Raw genomic sequence first — 20,950 nt, 5'->3', positions numbered from 1 at the left:
TCCCTCTGTAGGTCTGAAGCCTGTGCTCGGGCTGATGTTAATAAGGTAAGTCTTTTTGGATCTGTTACCGTGATTCAGGGCAGCCCCTGGAAGGATATTCCCCCAGCTCACATCTTCAGGCCTTCACGTGGCCCGCGCAGCTTTCTGCTGAATGCAGTTTCCCCCTGTAAATCTGCATCCTTTGTTCTGACAGATTCACTGCAAAGCTTCAAAGCGGCCGTGGAGCAGACAGCCCCACCTCTCCCGCATGGAATGACGGCAGTAGTTTCACAGGCTCCGGGTAGCAAGCTCATAGGCAGATGTGATTGCTCCCTTGGTGCCTGCAGTCACTTGCTGGCAACATTCATTTGTACATGTTTTGTGCAACACATTAGCTACACAATTGTGTTTTATACCCCAGGCTAGAATTATACACATGAAAAAGAGAGGCAAAATGATACTGTAAAATCTGAAAGAAAAAAAATGCTCTTAAAAGGAGAGCTGTTTTCAGTCTTGTCGTAAATGCTTTCTGTGTGCGCTTGCTCACGCCCTCTCCCGTTCCCTTCTCTAGCCTGCTATCAGCTCCTGGCTCTGACGACTGCTACTTCTCCCCAACTCCCATTTTCCACAGGAAGATGACATGGTTGGTCTCTGATAAGCAGAACTTCAAATTTGTGCTTTGTTGGTCAAGCTATAGGCTGGAGGAGACCTAAGGATCAAGAGATTAGAGTCACAGACAGAGGAATAGAGGATTATAGGCTAAAACCCTGTGAGTCTCTGTATTGATGGCTGGGACACAGCCAGACACTAAAGAGCATTGCAAAGCCTGGTGCTGATAGCATATCCGCTTATTTCCTGTCTTTGCATTTCAGGCAGCTTTTGATACGTGTGTCCTCATCAAAAGGCAGGGTCAGGCAGGTATCGAGCACCCTAGCTCCTGTGGAAGTCAAATACCTGCTGAGACCAAGTCTGTGCATCGGCTGGCACGCAGCCTGGAAAACGTCACTTTGGCTTATGAGATTCTCAGCAATCCTTGAGTCGAATTCCCACACAAGGGGAAAAAAAACCAAACTTGTCCCACTTGCCCCTTTCCCGTTACAGATCATTCTGTCTCCCTGACCCTGTCCACAGGTCCCTGCCATGCATCACTGGCCTGACTCTACCCTGGAGACTTCCTTTAACATCTGTCTGCTGCCAAGAGATCCTGTCGGGAGGAAGGGAGAGGACAGGAGGAAGACCATTGCCTCTGGCTCTTATCACAGTTATCAGCTGGTTCCCTCCCACTTGGCACTAATTTGGTATCAGCATCTGCCACTTTTAGGAGGAAAGGGACTTGCTGAAGTGAAAAATAATGTAGGATGTGCCAATATGGCAATTCTTGGGGCTGGCTTGGAAAAGAATGGAAGGCAAGTGGGAATAGGCAGGAAGGGCTGGTTTCAAATTTGCCTTGTGCAAATATTCCCACTTATCTTTAGTGCTCACCGCTTTTGTCCTTCACTTTTGCTATTGTAAGGTCACAGAATTACACATCCACTGCAGGCTGATGTGGTGCATTCCTTACTCTTCTGTAACTTCCCAATCCTCAGTTTCGTCCTCCAGTGAACTGGGGCTGTACGTCCTTACTTAACTGGAGGTGACACTGAATTTGAGGAGACCAAAGCTTAACTGATGAACATTTTATGCCCTTTAACAGATCAAAGTGATCACGGGGAAACAGTGCACAAGAGTCTCAGCAGACATCCAGGGGCCCAACCAGCTGTATTCCTTGGGTTTTCATGTCCTAAAGCAGAGGTGGGGATGAGCTGACCTCTTGAGGTCTGCTCCTGCCCTGTTTTCAGTGAATGCACTAATTTTCATGGTCAAGTATTGGCTGTGAGCCTGCCCAGTGTGAAGAGGTAATTAAGCTGTTCATTTGTTAATGAAAATGGCACAAACAATGCTCAGTACAATGTGACCGTTTTAATACATACCTAGCCAAGTCATCTGTAATTATTTCCTTGTTGCCTTATTTTTCTTCTGGCTTTTGCCAAAAACTTGGTGCCGATGTAATTAGCAGCTCTTCTGCCTAATGGTCTTTCCTCAGAGCCACACGGCAAGGCCACCTGCCCCTGTTTTTTCCTTCTGGAGAGGCAGTGTAACATTGCAAGCCCAAAGCATCTGTGCAAGGGGCTTGACCTCAGAGGTCAGTAGCAAGGCAAAATAAATGATCTGGGCAAGACTTAATCCCTTGGTTAGTGGTATCTGATGCAATGCGGGAGCTGTGTGCCTTGCTCCCTGATGCTTACCCAAAGAAAATGAGTCTTTCAGTTCAGCCTCACATTTCTTTCTTGGGAAGGGAAAAGCAACTCAGCGCTGCAAGGGCGAGTAATAACAGCGTCTTCTCTGCACAGCTTTCCTATACATTTTCTACCTGTTTCCTCTTGATTACTCCTTGTTCCAGATCTTGAGAGGCAAAGTCAGACTTCTTCCATCTTTTCTTTGGGTTGGACTCTATGATCTGAGTAAGTCCCTTCCAACTGAGGGTATTCTATGATTCTGTTAAACTCTCTAGCCTTTTCTACTTCTGTCTCTATGGTAGTAGATTTTAGTTATCCAGCCAACTATTGCTTCATTCCTATCTTGCACATATGTGCTGTCCTCTCCCAGAAAGTCCTTTCCCAGAAACTGGGGTATGAGTTGGGGAAAACAGGAGAGCTAGGACTAATCAGTGCACAGATTAAGGTGTTGGGCAAGGCATGTACAGCCACATCTACGAAGTATTAAATGCCTATCTTCCTCATGATGTCAACAGCATTTAAATACATCTGCGGAGCTGGCTCTTGGTCTCTTGAATGGTGTCTGTTCTGATGGGTGAAGAGCTATTTCATTAAGATGGGGTAAGTAGGTTAGGCCCATCGACCTAGCAGCTTACTCACTGGGTTGCCAGCTGCTGGTTCAACCGTGCCTCTCTCCTAAAGCATCCCCTCTTCTCTTAGGAAGAACAGGGCACAACAACCTGCCAGTGGACTAGGTCCGAGCTCAGTGTGCCCAGTAAGAGCTCAGGCTTGTGCTAAGACATTGAGTAAGCGTGAACTCTCCCTGTTCAGACAGCTCTGGAGCATGGCTCGTGATGCCTCCTGATAGCACAGGCCTCAGGATTTGCAAAGCAAGTGGTGTGCAGATCTCATCATGAGAATAGGCTGTCTTGTTTTTGTGAAAGTGCAGATATGCAGGGCCTTAACACCTCACCCCTAAACATGCTGTGATGCCATGAGCAAAACCGCAACCAAAGATTGTGAAATTCTTACCTCCAGAAGGCCTTGTCAGATGGATACTTGAAGCAATGCGTCTGCAGCTGCAACCCAACAGGACAAAACCAAATCTTGGGAAAGCATCAAGAAGCACTGTGCAGTCTTCACCAGGCAACACCTATGTTTCCTTCCCTGCGTGGAAGAGAGGAGGAATGTTTGTCTGCTGCAAGAAGCTGCTTTGCAGAGAGGCTTTTGTCTTAAGAGGGCTCTGTATCTCCTCACTACCAACTTGTTTCACGATTAAGTGGGGGTGTGTAGGCTGTATGTATACCAATGGCTTTGCTGTCTGATTAGGAGGTAGAGCAGCAAATCCTCCTGTCCAAGGGGGAGAAGAAAAAAGAAAAAGAAAAAAGAAGAAAAAAAAAGGAAAAAAAAAAAAGGACTGTGTGCATGGTTTGGATGCTAATGGGCCTTGTCTGCAGCAAATACAGTCAGGTCGTTAAGGTGCTGGTTTAAATTAAGAGCTTTAAACAGGTTAAGATTTTATTCCACAACTCCGTTTACAGACAGACATTCCCTTGCCTTCTCTAGTGGTGAGCAGGAAGAGCGAATTATGAGCAAATCCTGAAATGCTCACATCTTCAGATGAATGCAAATATTCAATCATCTTCCACGCAGCTTTGTACTGCGGGGTCCTGGTCCTGCTGAGACTACCAGAGACTCCCTTATTACGGCTATTTAAGAAGAAATGAGTGCCATCACCAAGCTACTTAGGAGAGGAGAAAAGCACAAGGCAGTACCACGCAGAGCACCGAACACCGCTCTGTAATACTGCATTTGCCTTCTGTAGGTTAATTATGCTCCCCGTTCCCTGCCCAGGCAGGCACATCTCCTCTGTTTGTAGGTGTCTATCAGAGATTTGGCAACCCTTTAAGTGAGCACTACAAGCCATGCATCTAAAATAAGCCATGCTGTTTTATGATAGCTGGTAAAAATAAAGCCTTACTAGCGCAGGCAGTTATAACAGCACATAGGATTTACAACCGAGTGGGTTTTTTCCAGGGTGGGCTGGCCGCAGTCTGGTGATGGCCTTTTTATAACCGTTATCAGCCCCCACACAGCCCAGGTCCATCTGTTACTTAATTTGAACGGAGACACTCCTAAGCTTTTGTTCGCTAATCTCTCGCTGCACATCTACATTGTTCGCTCCCGGGGCAGCCCACCCGTGAGTCAGGCTTGGCTTGCTGGTCTCAGGGAGGCGCCACGGAAAACTGGAATAAAAGAAAGGCATGCAGCTCCGTCTGGTCATTTGAACAGCACAGTCCACCGGCCTGCTTGTTTGTGTCAGCTTGGTGGGGCTTTTAACGGGGATCTTGGATGCGAAAGCAAGCGTACCACCGGCTCCTTCCTCCTGGACTGGAGGCAAGGTGGAAAGTTAAGACTGAGTGCTATAAAACAAAGACCTCTGACTGCATTTATAGATATAGGCTGGGTTTTTAGACAAACCTAAATGAGCTGTCACGTAGAAAGTTATGATGAGACACCTAAAAGTGTATACGAGGATCAATAGCCAGCCTAATTTGCACTGGAACTCAGTGAGAACGAGGTATGCCATTCATTCCCTGACTGCACACTTATGTGCCCTCTGTAAATCCAGTCTTTATATATATCTCAAGTACATTTAAGTCCCTTAAGCTATTACAAAACCCCAGCCAAGGGACAGTCAGACCAAGAAAAAAAACCATACAAAAATAACAAAACAACTCAAAACTTATAAAGGCCAGAGCACGGTAGGCATGTTTTGGTATCTTATTCCTGTAACAGACCATATTGCCTAACCCATGGCACCTTGTTTACACTGGTGCAAGTTGCATTGTGGAGTAGGAGTGGGGTATGCTGGTGACAGAGAGGAGGAAAAAGAGCCTGAAAGAAAAAGGGATGGATATTTCACAGTGCAGAAGGCTAGATGTTTCTGCAGTACAGGGCTTACGGTGATTTTCTCAAAGCAAGCTGCATGCAGCAAGCTGGCCTCCCTCTTCCTTGTCTTATCCAGTCCAGCAGACAGTACTGTGTGGCTTCCTTCGCTGTCCCTCTGGAGGTTTCTCACAAATTTAACAGTTATCTTCCTTCCTACTGCACGCCCACCACGCTTGTAAAGCAGGGGCAGTGCCGGGGTCGGCTGGGCTGCCCCTAACAAGGGGGCTCGTCTCATGCCTGCTGCTCTCGTCACTTCTGCTCTACCAGCCCTGGCTGTTTCCTTCACGCCAGCTCACAGCGCTGAGGATGGGTGCTGCAGGGGGCAGCTCCAGCCTGGCAGTCAAAAAAAAAGAAATGACACGCGGAGCACTTGGCTAACGCACTTCCAACACCTCGCCGTGGATCGCGCTCCGCAGCACTCCTACTGCACGAAGGAACCACCCGGGAAGCGAAGATGCTTAACAAGGCGTGTGGTTTACAGCAGCTTTCCTGCGTGGCTTCGATGCGTTTTGAATTGCAAATCGAGCAACAGCTTATTGATGATGGAAGCCTCAAGAAAGGCATATTTTTGTTACTTTAGTGGGTAGGTGCTTAAATACAGCTGCGTGGTTTTGTACTGCTTGTGCCTGACAGTGCATTAACTAAAATTACTGTATCAGATAACTGCAAGATTGGCAAGGAAGGGTTGAACTATACTGCAACATAGGCTGTTGGCAGCAACTTGCATCAATTTTTTCCTGGTCATCCTTTTTACATTGCTTACAACACTTAAAAAAATAGTTTACCTCCTCTTCAAACTTCTGCCTAGAATTTCTAAACAGATTTAAGAGATTTGGATGGAAGGAGACAAAAGGTCAGCCTTTACATTAAACGCCGTACAGAGATAGGAGACTTAACACAGTCTAGATGTCTATAAAGCTGCTAGTTTATTTCTTCTGTAGGTTCAGTGCAACATTTTAAAGTGATTCAGATACCATGAGTCACAGTAACAAGTATGGGCTGGATCTCTTTAGCTAAAAGAAGTGCCATAAGAATATGCTATAGACTTCAGTGCCTTGTCCTGGATTCTATTTCGGAGAACTGATGGCATTTGGGATTCAACCATATGTCTGGCTGAGTCTGTAGCACATACAGATCTGGTAGGTATTCAGAGATTTAGTACATACAGATCTGGTAGGTGCGTCTGTTGTGGCATGCATGCTGCTCTGGAAAGGAATGCGTGTCTATGCACAGCTCTTCTACACATCCTGGGTGCCGAGGCCTTTGAAGAGAAATTTACATAACACAAAACCTTCACGGATTATTTGCACTGGGCTGAAAAAGGCCTAAAGGAACAACTTTGGAAGAAACTTTCTGAAGGTAACGGTTGCCACTAATAACGATGATTTGGCACACAAAACCAAGCAATGCAGAAGTGCGCTGACCAAAGGGAACATTTGCCAACAGCAGGGAAATGTGACATAGCACAGATGCCCACCCTGCGCCACCAGGGGAGTGCTAACAGCTGGGAAGCACAGGCTTTGTGCAGATTCCTCCAGCCCTGGAGACTTTGAAAGAGGGATACCACAAAGTAACTCTTAAAAAGAGCTGCAAAGGTGCTTTGCAACTTCTTTACAATCTATGTGGTCACTTGGGAGTTTCGGTTTGCTCCCTGCACAGCTGTAGCCTTGTCATTATTCAGAGCATGCTATTTGCAGCATTCTTGTGCCACACGCAGAAGAATAAATCTGGCTTAGCAGTGATTTAAGCAGCCACATTGATCTCTGCCCACAGTCAATACTTGTAATAATGTGAGAACCTCTTGCACGGTCTCCAAGGACTCAGCTTCTGTCTAAAATTTGTTGTCATCCTGCTTTGTGCCTGAGGGATCGACCTAAATCTCTCGTGGTTAATGGGTGGGAAAGATCATGCTGTGAATAATTTCTGAGAAATGATATGGGGCCAGAGCATGATGGAGCCCTACTGTCTTGGAACAAATACTTGTCGAGTCATAACTCCTTAAGGATAACACATCATCGTGGTAATGTGTCTCTACCTTCAACCTGTGCTGTAGCTGTAGGAGAACAGAATAGAACAGTTCAGTTGGAAGGGACCTTCAAAGATCAGAAGTTCTTCAGTCAGACTGTTACCATGCTATCTACTTGATGGGACACTTTTTTGGGGAGGGGGGGAAAGGATCTCTTCTAAACAAGAACATACAACACAAAACAAATTGGAGCATCAAGTTGCCTTTACGGAACAAGGAGCCTTTGCCAAGTCCCTCTCCCTTCCCATCCTTCTCTAGTGTTTCCAAAAGGAAGATTTATAAGATAGTACAGACCAGATCGATGGCGTGCAAGCTATCTTCTACAGGTCTTCAGGTGCATCACAGCTCTCCATGGCCACCTGCTATACCAGGTCCAAGGAGAAAGCTCTTGTTTGCAGAACTGCTCTTGTAATGCAGTTTCGTGATGAAGCAGGGTGCTGTCCCTGAAGATGGCACCACCTACAGCTTGCCCCCATTTGAAAACTGGGCCAAATGCATTACCAGGGCCACCTGCCCCAAGCAGGCAGCAAAGCAGGAGCTCCACAATTAGGCTGAGTGCTCAGGCCTGGGCCCTCAAGGCAAGACCTGTTGGTTCCCGAAGCAGAAATCTCACCGCAGAAGGAATCAAAAGACTTGTTTGTATGAAGGGCCCTACAGCTGAAAACGTGTCCAGAGATTTCAAAAGGACCTTCCCAAGTCTGGAAGCAGAAGGCCTGATAGAAGTGGGCTCTGCTTCACTTAGGAGACTTCAGCAAACTACTTGTGGTTGCTCAGACCACTTCTGATAGAAACAAACCCAAAGTGGAGCATCTGCTCCGAGCTGCGACGAGTCAGCTCTGAAAGTGGCATTCTCCTGACTCACCTAAGTAAAGCAGCAGCAGACTGCAAGCAAAATGCTCACTGCACTGCCCTGTTACTCATTTCAGCTGTGATGCATAAGACTTTTCCCAGGCAGCCACATTATAGTCATGAGCACTGTCATCTTGTTCGATGTTGGATTTCTCCCAAATGCAGCGTGAATGTCTCCAAATGCAGAAGGGGGAAGGGTGGAGAGGTCCTGCTAAGAGCAGTGCTGCTGGGCCAGCTATTACTTTGCATCACCCAGTGGTTTTTATATGAATAACCATTATTTTGGACACAAAGGCAGCTTCTAAACCTTGCCAAACTCTAGCTCTCCCCAGTGGTATTTGGGGTGTAAGAGCTGAGAACCAAGGCACTGAGCATCAGCAGTTAACAAGCAAGGGATGATAGGAATTGACAGGGAACATTTCAGAAATGCTGAAAGGATTTCAGGTGTTCAAGGCCCTTGAGCTTTCAGTCGGAGCAACTCTGCAGCTCTCGGGCATTTCTCGGAGTGCTGCCTTGCTCTGTTTTGTCTGATCCGTTCCACCAGAGGAGTTTTGCCCCCGCGTTGTCAGATGTTCTCTTTGTCGAAAAGCTTTCCACCCTGGAGGCCAACGCGCAGGAATTCTAGCTGTCTGTCATGATGCTGAAGATCTTTTCTTTTCCTCTGCATCTTCTTTCAGCTGCCTTTTCTGCTTTTGATTCAGGTTTGTCATGACTTTTTTACTCTGAGAGACACTCCTAACCTTTAGATACATCTGTTTTCATGTCATTGAGGCACTGGCTTCCGTCGTCTTTACTTTGCTGGTTGATCGAATGCCCAGTGAATTCGGTGCTTATCCTCTCCTAGATTTCAGCAGTCTTCTGATTGGGTTTGTAATAGCAAAGCTGCATGTGGGGCCGTGGCATACTACTAGAGCTGATTATCCAGTCCTGATTATAGTGTGTACCCTCCCGCCTATAAGACGGGGCTTTGGAGCAGCCAATGTTTTGCAGAGTCTGAGAGGTGATGAGCTTTGCAAGAATCAGGACACCCAGTTCCAAAATATCCTCTGGGATGAAGGCATGGCTTACCTATGCTCTCTGGTTCGCTTTCTTCCTACTGTGCCATGCCAGAAACTGCCCGCTTGTGTCCCTCTGCCTCAGGAGGTCTGTTGGTGAGTGTGGGTATCCTGCAGTACAGAAACGTTGTCGGTGCCTGCTCTTGTGAAACTCAAAGCAGAAAGGACATAGAAGGCAGATTTTTCAAAAGAAAATAACATGCAGAAGGGGAAAAATGACTGTATAAATTGGAAACATGTTGGAGTTCAGAGCAAGGACAGTAAAGGGAAATAGCTTGTGGTATAAGGATGCAACGTTGCGTGACTGAGCGTTTTTTCCCAACGTGAGTCTGGCTGGGACTCTACCCAAAGCACCAAACTCCTGTGTTTCCTCCTGAATTGCTGTCCTTGCATGATTTACTACCTTGAATTTACATTACCACGTTGAGCCTTAAAATACTTGAACATACAGTCAGCATGTGCTAGAGACCTGGCACATTTCATCTTCAAGGAACTGACCAAAAACCGTTAAGACTGCCCTACTTCTGTCTCTTCCTCATTATCAAATTAATTTGCAGAAGGACACGTTCACTCTTGCATTACCAGAATGAGAATAACTACCATCGAAATAAGCTTAAGGCACAAAGAGATGTCTTATGCTGTAACATTGGTTTTGTGCCATTTTAGTTATCTTCCTCTTTAAGTGTTGCTTCTAACAATCATAATTTCCTGTATTTACTCCACGACTGTAAATAAACGTAGGCCTTCAGGACTGGCATTGGTAGCCAGGAATAGCTTTTATGTAGAGAAGTTAGTCCTCCTAGCTGTCTGAGAAGTTGTCTCAGCAGGCAGCGTGTTTCTAGCTGGGTGACTTATGAGCTGTGCTATTTCTTATTACCTTCTGTTTGTTTTTCCAGGCTGCAGACTCTTGGCCGTGGAACTGACATCCAGCAACACCAAGCCCGTGGTGCAGGAATTCCAGAGTGAGTGCCATGGGGGCCCGCTGGCTGCCTGACACGACTGCTGCACTGCCCTCTGCCTGGAGCTTTGTATCAGTCCAAACAGCTGAGAAAAACTTTGCTTGGTGCTCATGGTTATCTGGGTTTCTTGGGCAAGGCAGAACTGCTGAGAGCTTGAGATTCAGCAAAGGCCTTAAGAATATGTCTGTATATCTCTCCGTTTTCAAAACGCTTGATTGAAAGGGTTTGTTGAAGTCCCCTGAAAGCCATTGGCATTGCAAAGTATCTGCCTAAGTGCTTTTTTGAACTGGATCCCAAATGGAGGAAAGGCAGTCGCTTTGCAATTAATACACTGAAAAGGGGTTCGGGAAATGTGTATTTTTTACCTTGGCCCTAATACAGCCTGCAACGTGATCCTGGGTGAGCCACCACCAACCCTGCTGTGGTGCCTTCTTGTGTAGAGATGGAGATGACGATGCCTCCCTCAAAAGGGACTGGATATGCTGGATTTATCCACAGGCATCATGGTCCCCAGGTCACCTGGGAGGACAGCATGTTGTCGGTACATCACCAGACACCACCCAAGGAGATTCTGCAGTCCTGACTCACGCTGTATGCTCTGATTAACAGCAAGACAGCGCCGTGGACTCACCCTGTCATAAGGTCTTGTTTGCCATACATCAGAGCCTGAAGAGAACAGTGTGTTCATTTCTCTCCATAGCTGATATCTGTACGGCTATTATTTTTGCTGGCCAAAATCCATCTTCCCCAATAGCTCCTGGAACCCAGCAGTGTTTCTGTTTGTGAGGCACATGAAAGAGAAGGCTTTTGCTTTGTGGGCAGCATCTCCTAATAAAACAGAGTGTGGGGCTGCTTAAAGCAGAGCAAAAATACAGCTGCTTCCTATTAACCTGTATTATTTCCTTTATTTCTCTTTCTAGGTGTTGAGCTGTCCTGCATCATTAAATCCACTGTAACGCCAGATCCCAGAATCGAGTGGAAGAAAATCCGAGATGGCGAAACCTCTTACGTATTTTTTGACAATAAAATGCAGGGTATGACGACGCATTGTTCTCTTAAACTTCCAAACCAGCCTCAGTTCAACTGAGAACAAACAACTCAGGAAAAGGCTGGCTTGCTGCTTTCTTCTGGAACTAGAGTTCAGCAGTAGAAGTACAAGGTGGAGAGAGAGAGCAGGATGTTATTTGCCCTCTGGCAGGTCATTATTGACAGTTCTCAGTACCGAGCCAGAGAGCTGGAGTGAGATCCTAGGTAGGAAATGATTAAGAAAGCAACTGCTGCAGCTTCCCTTCTCCAGCACCTGGCGGTCCTGGTCCTTGCATGTTTTCCTTTGTGGTCACTGCAGAGAGGAAGGCTCTTAACTTTAGAGCATCAGGTTCCTTTCAAGTGGTTCTCTGGACTCCAGAAAGAGTCCGAGATCAACCACTTAATTCAGATGCCTGAAGTTAGTTTGTGTGACTGTCTTGAATTTTTTCTCTCTCTTTCCTCTGTATCAGGAGACTTTGCAACTCGTGCAGAAATTCTGAGCCGGACATCGCTGGTGATTAAAAACACCACCCGGATGGACACGGCCACGTACCGCTGTGAAGTGGCAGCACCTTCTGATACTAAAACCATAGATGAAATAAATATCCAGCTCACAGTCCAAGGTATTGCTTCAGGTCCAGATACTTTTACAAGTGCTGCTAGCTAACAGAAGAAGCTGTGAGTCTTTCCACAGTTGAAACACTGGCATTCAACAGACTCTGGAACTTGTTGCTTAAAACTGGAAATAACTGAAAGTTTTGATGCCTCTGTAGCACAGCCATCTTAGAAACTATGTCAGAAATTATTTCTTTTTACTCAGTAGTAACATTTGTGGTTTGTGTCTTTCCCGCAGTGAAGCCTGTGACTCCCAGATGCGTAGTGCCTAAAGCTGTACCCGTCGGTAAGACAGCCTCCCTTCACTGCCACGAGAACGAAGGTTACCCAAAGTCTACTTACAGCTGGTATCGCAACAGCGAACCTTTATCACCAGACACAAAATCAAACACCAAATTCCAGAATTCGTCCTACAGCTTGAACCCCGCCACAGGCACTCTGGTAATGCCCTTATGGGTATGGTCGAGACTTGTGTTGCCAGACAGGTTATTTCTAGGGTTGCTTCTGAAAAAGTCATTGTGTGGCTTTCAAGGAGGGTATAATTTGAAGAAGGTTAACTGTTTTAGGATGTGGGTGATTTGGGAAAAGGAAGATTAATATGATAGAAGATATTACCCTAGCTGTTTGGTTTTGATCACTGCTGATTCCACTTGCCATTTTACAAAGAGGGAGGAAAATGTCTCATGGCTCACCACGAAGACTGGCAAATGGAGAATTGTGCAGTTGGAACTGCTCCTCATGCTCCTGTTAGGTCTCAGAATTCCCTGCAATAATCTTTTCCTTGTGAATCCCTGAAGCAACTCTGGTCCTGCTTTCCAACGTGTTAAAATAACCCTCACAGTGCCTTTCCCCCTTCCTCCTCACCAGGTTTTCCACGCTGTGCACAAAGGCGACACAGGCCGTTACTCCTGCATAGCAACAAACGACGCGGGTTTTGCCAAATGCGAGGAGCAGGAGATGGAAGTCTGTGAGTGGCCCTACATACTTTTCGGCAATGTCGATTGATATATCACCATACATAAACCGTCATCACCATGGGGAAAGAAGAGGGACATCCTAGAGCATGATTTCATTTCATCTTTCTCATAGCCCCTAACACAGCTAACTTTTCCAGGAAGGAATCAGGACGAGGTTTCTGCATGGCATTTTCAAAGCTGAGCAGCATTAAAGGAGGAAACCTGAGAGTAATACTGCAAAGTCTCAGAAGGCAGCATCTCTAAAGGCTGCTTATACTGAGTCAACAGGCACCCCTGCTATGCTTTACGTATGCCATACTGCTGATAACCCACTCTGTACAACACAGAGAGGTTCCAAAAGTATCTTAATATCTAGATGACAGGTACAAGGATATCCAAACTATCAAAGAAAGACCACAGACAATCTTTAAGGATACTCAATAACTGTATAGAGGGCATTTTGGTTACTTTTCTAAATTTGTAGAAGAACAAAGTTAGTGTTACTTGTGTTAGGAATTTCAGTTTCCTAACAATGGTCTAGTCAGTCCCTCTTGCTGAAGTACCGCTTCTAAATGAACAAGACACATCCAGAGAAGAAGAAAAAAAAACCTACAAATTCAGGGAAACATTAAAACATTGTTCAGATTCATGAACAGTTTTAGGTTCAGACAAGCAAACAGTGAATGGCACGTGACTGGACCTGGTACACACAAGACAAGAAAAGAAAGATTTGTTAGTTTTTTACTTGGCCAGAAGAGAAGCTGTCTGTGCTGTGGATGGACTCTGAGTCTTTCCTGATTGGAGGTGCACTAGGGACTCACTAGATCCTTATGAATTACTGCAGTTTGCTTAGGATATTCAAGAGATGTTACTTTAGTGTACGTAAAGCTAGAACGTTGCTACCACCTTAAAAAAAAAGAAAAAGATTATGGTTTCTCTCTTTTTAGATGACCTCAATATTGGTGGGATAATTGGTGGAGTCCTGGTGGTCCTAGCAGTTTTGGTGCTCATCACTCTTGGTATCTGCTGTGCCTACAGAAGGGGCTACTTTGCAAACAGTAAAGAGACTGGGGAAAGGTAAGCTGGGATTCTTACGCAAGTCCCTGCGCCCACAGCTAGCATGAATTCGTCTGAAGCGGGCTAGAAATTGGTGGCTAAAATATATTTCAGTGCCTGACCTGGACATATTTCTTCCTAGTTCCCCACCAGAGACTATAGGCCAGCCTACTTCTTGAAGTATCCAATTCCCCACCATAAACAGTGCACCATGCTGAAGGTTTATTTGCCTAAGGGAGAATTTTTGGTATAGCTCCTTTCGTGCTTGCTACCAAGACCAGACGGAGGAGTTAGAGCTGTGCTCCGATGTCTTCATACCTTGCATGGGAAGGGGGGAGCAGCACAATTAAATGTCTACAGGTGTTTGTCCAATAGGTTGTATGCTGTCAGCATACAGAGGTCTACAGCTTAACGAGCAGAGCTTGCTGCACAATTAGTTTAAAGCATCAGGACATGCATAGAAAATATATGCAGAAGAGTAGGCTGCCTGCAGGAAATCTCACTAGTTGTGACTTGGAACCTAAATTTGGGATTAAAAACAAGCACTTTAGAATGCACATTAGAACGTTAAAAACAACAGCATTAGCATTTAAGGTGACAATTTCTTCGTGGATCAGAAACGAGCCTTGATATCCTTACAGAATTTGTAGAAGAGATAATATATGGAAAACCAAGATTCTCATCAGATAGATTCATTCCATGTTAAATGCTGCTTTTCAGTAGAAATCCTGTAGAAGAAAAAAAAACATCCCCAGAAAAAGCTCCAAATACTCCATTTAAATGCAGCTGAGGGTTGGCTTACGCTGGACCTCACAGTCCGATGTAATTTCTGGATTCCTAGGGGACTGCAAACAAGTAGTGCTGCCTTATAACTAAGGAAAATGCTGAAGGCATCTGGCAGTGGAGGCTTAAAATTGACTTTGTAATTGCCACAAGAAATAATACAGGAGGCACACAGAAAGGTAGTGCACAGGGACCAAAGTAGGGGAAACCAGAAAAGTATCAGTTAATCTTTGCAGTTTTTGCAGATAGAGCTTGGTATTGTGGAAACATACAGCAATCTTTTTACCTTGTGCTGACGGGGAGTTTTGAGAAAATGTCAGTGATGATAAATGATGGAATATGTACAGACCTGGCATTTGAGCAATGAGAGAGGTTTCTCTGTTTTCTTTTCACTGGACTGCTTTTCCTCATTTTCTTCTTTCTCAGTCCCTCCTCTTCAAAATTCTGCAGGCTCCTTGTCCCAGAAATAAGATTTTTTTTCCTTTATTTCAGTTACAAGACTCCAGCAAAACCTGATGGTGTTAACTATATCCGGACAGATGATGAGGTAACCAATGATTTGCATTTAACATCTCTCTGTTCAGGAGAGGAAGAGGGTGGGCAGAGGACTACAAGCTTTTTTAGGGCCTGTAGACTTTCTTAGAGCGATCACCACTGAGAAGCAAGAATGTAGAACAGAGAGAAAACAGAAGGGTAAAGGCTGAGTCATTTCCTTAGAAATGTTGAACAGTTTAAGTTGCCTTAAGTGACTGATGCCAAGAGCAATCAAATGCAGCTCTGCTGTCTGTTATCTTATGGCTTGACCCCCTTAGGATGAGTTTCATTGGATTAAGTAGGCAGGCCACGATGCTTTTGCAAGATAATTTGCATTTTGGGATTTGAATAGATCACTAAGCTTAAGATGAGAAAAAGCCTCTCCCTCTTAGCAGAGATACTGAAGAGGGAATGAGAAAGTGCCCTGCCATGCCTCGGTATGGGAGGAGAGCAGGAGAGGGACCACCAGCCTGGTATGACTGCTGCCCCCCTCTCCTTACCAGCTGGGCAGAATGCTCCAAGTTATACAGATGGAATCTGCGTTTGAGATGCATGTTACAGCCGGGGGCAGCAGGAACAAAGGGGTGCCTGGAAAACCACTAGATCCATCCTACAACCAGAACTGTTTCGTTGCAGGGTGACTTCAGACACAAATCTTCATTTGTCATATAAGATGCCAAAAGAATACTGCAAACCAGCAAAAGCAAGTGTGAAAATACCTCCTCCAGGAACTCGAAGTGAGAGCAAAAGATGAATTAAGTGCGCTTGGAAGAGTTTGGAACACACAAGAACTTGATAGCTAGCTATCTGTATATCTTTTTTTTCTTTGCCAAAGTTTAAAGTAACTCCTCACTGCCCAACTCATGTCTCCCCTGCCTCTGGAGATATCAACGAGATCACCTAAACCTGTCCTTGGAGTAAGGAAGAGTTTTAATACTTCCCAAGAGACTGTGCTGTGGAAGTTTGTGGAATTGCCTTCTCTTTGTGCTGCAGGGACACAGCCACAACATGCGAACCACCCAGGGGAGTAGCGTTACGTAAACATGTAGTAGACATTACTAGTGCAAATTACTAGTAGGAAAAAAAGGTGCTGACATGGCAATAGAAGGACTTCAAAGAATAAGATTTAACCATGCAAGGGGGAGTCTTCCTCTTGGTAGTTTGTTGCCCAGGCCTGGCTGGTGACTTTTACACATTTGTGATTGTCTTGTGCTTTTGACTCCCGACTGCTCAGGTGCAGAATAGGTATCTGACTAGTCAACAGGAACAGACAGCGATACAGCAAACGCAACTAATGTTCCCAGTCCTATTGTCAACTTACTGAATTCTCGTTACTCCATTTAACAAGAAACAGGCAGCATCAGGCCAGAAGGACTGCATCTGTTCACTGCTTCATAGAAAGCTCATTGCACCCAGGTAACCCCTAATTCTAATCTGCACAAAGCAGGCTTGCCTCTTGCGTCTTTTGGTGTTCTAAAGAGGCTTACAGTGGAGGCAGAGAACCTAGTGCTGAGACATCCCTTTCAGGAAAATTAAAGCCAAATACTTTCATGGGCCAAGATTCCCAGAAAAGGTACTGAGATGTCTTCAAGCTTTTTTACCTTCTGCGTTTATTTTGTAAAATCCCACATTCTAAATTTTTTGCAGAGATATATTTTGATTACTTCAGAAAAAGTAACGTTTCTATTTAAAGTGTAAATACATGATGCCAGCAGTGTTTAAGTAACGTAGCTATTTTTTTACTTTTTAAGCTACAGAGAGGAGCTCAAACGTTGCCATAGTATGGCACTGTCAGAGCATATCAGTATTACGGCAGCGCGTAATACAAAACTGCAGGTGGAACAGCATCTCTTTCCTCTTAAACTAGCCTCTGCAATTTCCTTGTCACATGAGGTCTTACAAGACACAGGACAGAGTCACTCAGGGATAGTTTTTGTAAATTTATGGCAGGACCTATCAACTTTTTTATATATTAAACTTACTTTTCTTGCCAGTGACCAACACTTTGTTTTTGTTGTTGCAAGAAATATCCAGGGATGGCTTTTTGGATTCAGTTCCAATAAGGTGACAGAGTGACTTTAATGTGTTCTACCCTTCTGCAAGATCCCTAAAGCACTAACACAGTGTGACAGCTATGGCAACTTTACAGGTTTAGATTGCATAGCCAAGGCAACTGTTTCTGGAGTTAGGAAAGCAAAAGGTCAGTACAAAAGCACTTTTGTAATGTCAGTTGCAACTTGTCTCTAGAGGGTAAAAAAAAAAAAAAAAAGTCAACAAATCTAGTTCTCTTGGCTTTAAAGAGAATACATGGAAACACGTGTTTCCAAGAAACATACATGTTGATAATGTTGAAAAGCATTGGGTAATGTAAAACTGCAAGATGTGGATGCAACACTAGAACTGTGCTGTGGTTTAAGATTTTTTTTTTTTTTAATGTAGCATAATTTAGTGTTCTTGTATTTCCAATATGAATTGAGTTGTCTTAACTTTTCACGTATACAGTATTTTGAATACTTGACGATTTGGGCTGTCAGTGTTATTTTTTAGTGTTCTGCATTAATCTGCTTTGTTTCCTAGGGGCCTCGCTGGACATGCCATTGCTGCATTTGTTTTGCCTAAACAAAGTGTTATCACTTTCCTTTGGCTAGCAAAAGTACAAATAAGGATGGACAGCAATATCCGTATGTTCTTTACTTAACTGGGACATTACCACTGCTACTTTGCTACTACATTTGGGTTACCTTCTTAAGACACGCTCTTCAACCAAGCCACACAGTACTGTTCACAGGCTGCATGCTGCCTCTAATCATTATGACAATAGTGAGTGTAACATTCCTTTGCACTTTCTGTGTATCCACTACTCCTTTTCTGTGCTGCGTTTAGGATACCTATAGTAAGGGAGAGAAAGAAAAGGTTTGAATCAGGTTATCTCTGGGCCCTATGGGAGCACAATCTACAGCCTCACCGTGAGCCAAAGGCAGCCTTCACGTGAAAAGCCTCCAAGCTAAGAATCAACTTATTTTTCAGTTCTAAAATGTGACAGTGGCATCTCTAACGAGAGAAGGGGAGATGATCCCCCAGTACAGCTCATGAGATCTGACTGATGGAACTCATTGTATCATTGTGAATAATATTCAGGTTTGTACTAATGTATTACGTTTAACTTTGCCAAGAATGTTTTACATAAATACCAAGCTATAAAGCATTCTTGTGGGTTTTTTTTTGATTTTTTTCTTAAACAGTCGTAATATTGCAGGCATCTGTTTTCAATTCAGTGAACGAAGGGAAAGTGGTTTCTGTCAGAGCACTCACTTATATTGGGCTGTAGGCTATAGGAAGTCCAATAGCAAGTCCTCGTAACAGTAACAGCATGTTACTGTTTATATTTATTCTTGGACATTCATCTATCCTTGGTTCTTCTCTATAGAAGACAGATTAAAGCTCCTGGGGCTTATCTCAGTGTTGCGTGAGGACAGAACAAAAGCTAGAAAGCACACAGTACAAAATAAACCTACTTGAACTCCAATTTACCTTGAGAGGCGGTCAAGTAATATTTTCAGGCAGGAGAGAAGGAACAAGATACGTAGATGTGGTCAATAACCAACCATTGTTTAAGCCAAAGCCATTCCATATGTCTCCTGTTCCTAGGTTTTGACTTTGATTTTGAGAATAAAGTTTAACCTCGCTTGAAGGTTTCTCTGATCTTCAAAACAGAATAGGGAAAGTGAGGACAAATACTGAGATTCCAATGCAGAAGGTAAGTGTCTCTGGAAGGGCTGTGGCAAGAATATGCTCAGCCTGTTTCCACTTGTGCAGAAAAGCCTAGTCCAGTTCTGTGGTCTGTGCCTGAGTAAGACAAATCAGCATGAGTAAAACAGATTCCATTTTCAAGTTACAATGAAACCCAGGGTGAGAGCTCTGTAATAGAAGTTAACAACTGGAAAACTTCAGTGAGGTTCACATGGTATCAGAGACACAGAAATGGTCAGACACAGCACATTTATAATAAACAAGTTCTCTAGGCAGAGCACAAAGCTATGTATATGGCTTACCAACCTTGATTTTACTAAGTTACTCCTATCCTGCTTTCAGTCAAGTAAGCGTCTATATTTAAAAGCTGCTGGGTCCAACGTTAATTGAACAGAGTGCCTAAGATACCAGTGATGTAGTAGAAGAGACTTTGAGGCTGTAGAATTATATAGAAAAAAAAAGTTCTTTGTCAGATCAAGAAGAGGGGAGAAGTTGTGGGTGGAATTAATTCTGTAACCATTTATTTTCATAAAATTTTAATAATTGGAAATAGTACAGTTCAAGAATGGAAATATTCCATATAAAAGAACATTAAGGCTGTTCATACACACAGGAGTTTGCACAACAAATAAGAGGTGATGTAGCGTGCAATTACCAGATTTAGGGGTGTGGCAGTAACAAGCTGTTCTACCTTTGTTCAAATTAAAGCAATTCTAGTATATCACCAAGAGGGACAATGAGGGATCAAGTGAATAAGCTGAGCCACTCACTTCCCTGCAAGCTGTGATAAACGCATTTATTGCAAAGCTCATAGCAACATTACGCTCTTACTTTTCCAAATGGACAAATTATACATCCTGTGAGTGAATAGCAAGCCTCCCTTTATATTGGAGCTTTCTAGTACTTCAGTGAGCTTTGTCAAAAGCAGCAGCAGCTTATAATACATGTATTAGTGCCAGCTTTGCTGCATGTCCATACTCTAGAGAGTTTCACGTTAAAAAAATAGAAAAATAGATAAGGAAGGCAGGACACCTGTCCACAGTGATTTATAATTACAGAGGAGAGGGACAGATTTCAGACAACATGATGAAGATTCTGTACAAAAGTTCATTGAAAGGATCAGTTGTCTGGTTTCAGAGGAGTTCTCCGCTGGGACCGTCTCAGAGGGACACGCTGGCTGCTTTTTCTCCTTGCTGGAGACTCTACTTTCCACTCCCGTGGCAGGGATGGTCTGGAAGGAAGCACAGTGACCATTTATTTTAAAGCACTCGTAACAATCTTTCTCACTCTGGTTGCTGTTTCAGACCTGGGTTGAACTTACGGTTTCTCTGGTGATGTCAAACAGATAATATCTCTTGGCTGGTCCTCGGCCTCTTTCTTCTCTGCAAATAATGCATACATTTTCATATTTTAAAAATGCCACAGATTTGATCATTTGGGTTTCTTACCTCGTTCAAGTTAGAATCACAAAGACAACTTGCCTGGAGCCGAACCAGGTGTGTGCGTCAAGCTGATGTAACTGACCCCAGCACCAAAAGTCAACTCATTAATGGTCTCTGAAAGAAAAAAACACATCAGCCATCAGCTTGTGACACAGCCAGAGGCCAAGACATGCAGTAGGATAACACTCAAGTGTTACAGAATAAGTATATCCAATTAATTGCAAGCACATATGCATCTCTCTTTTCCAACCCCGCAGATCTCAGTCTCTCTCGTCCAGCCTCAAATCTATGTGCTAAATCTGATGGGCCATCTGCGCACATCAGCTTCATACTCCAGAATTACAGCCTTCCCTGTTCGTGGAGGAAATTAATTTAAATATGGGACCCTGGTCATGCACCTCCTTGTCCTTAGGTCGCAGAGCCTCACCTCCCACTGAAGACTGGTCATTTTCCACAACTACAGCATCTCCTGAACTGTCCTTAAAAGCAGAGTCAGACCAGTTACTTTGCCTGATGAAGGCAGCACACAGGGCCCTTGAAGGCTGACAAAGGATGTGAGCAGCCCTTCCATGAGGAACTATCTGCAGGCAGACAAGAGGAATCACTTGACGATGTACAATTTAGCTTGCCTGAATAGGCCATACTTGTCAGCTGTCTCTTTCCTGTCATTTATCTCAGGAGAGATGTCACAATATTCAGATTTCTCTTTTCTC

At 44.3% G+C, this 20,950-nt stretch overlaps 2 protein-coding genes across 4 annotated transcripts in view; one reads left to right on the top strand and one right to left on the bottom strand.

Annotated features, from left to right (window-relative positions):
- Positions 1-18,250, top strand: part of JAM3 (junctional adhesion molecule 3) — a 33,289-nt gene extending 15,039 nt beyond the window's left edge. For both annotated transcript variants that reach the window (XM_080568100.1, XM_080568099.1), the window contains exons 2-9: positions 10,013-10,078; positions 10,996-11,109; positions 11,572-11,724; positions 11,955-12,157; positions 12,584-12,683; positions 13,620-13,749; positions 15,004-15,058; positions 15,682-18,250. In XM_080568100.1, coding sequence (XP_080424226.1) covers positions 10,013-10,078; positions 10,996-11,109; positions 11,572-11,724; positions 11,955-12,157; positions 12,584-12,683; positions 13,620-13,749; positions 15,004-15,058; positions 15,682-15,717 — 857 coding nt within the window. In that variant the 3' untranslated portion in view covers positions 15,718-18,250. The remainder of the gene's footprint in view (positions 1-10,012; positions 10,079-10,995; positions 11,110-11,571; positions 11,725-11,954; positions 12,158-12,583; positions 12,684-13,619; positions 13,750-15,003; positions 15,059-15,681) is intronic.
- NCAPD3 (non-SMC condensin II complex subunit D3) overlaps positions 17,394-20,950 on the bottom strand; it is a 30,540-nt gene continuing 26,983 nt past the window's right edge. For both annotated transcript variants that reach the window (XM_080568033.1, XM_080568034.1), the window contains 3 exons: positions 20,277-20,351; positions 20,117-20,177; positions 17,394-20,026 (listed from right to left, as the gene is read on the bottom strand). In XM_080568033.1, coding sequence (XP_080424159.1) covers positions 19,915-20,026; positions 20,117-20,177; positions 20,277-20,351 — 248 coding nt within the window. In that variant the 3' untranslated portion in view covers positions 17,394-19,914. The remainder of the gene's footprint in view (positions 20,027-20,116; positions 20,178-20,276; positions 20,352-20,950) is intronic.

This window comes from Anser brachyrhynchus (genome assembly GCF_964034855.1).
Source record: "Anser brachyrhynchus genome assembly, chromosome: 25".
NCBI classification, from domain to species: Eukaryota; Metazoa; Chordata; class Aves; order Anseriformes; family Anatidae; genus Anser; species Anser brachyrhynchus.
The sequence above is the reverse complement of the archived record's forward strand: the minus strand, read 5'-3'. Positions and strand labels throughout refer to the sequence as shown.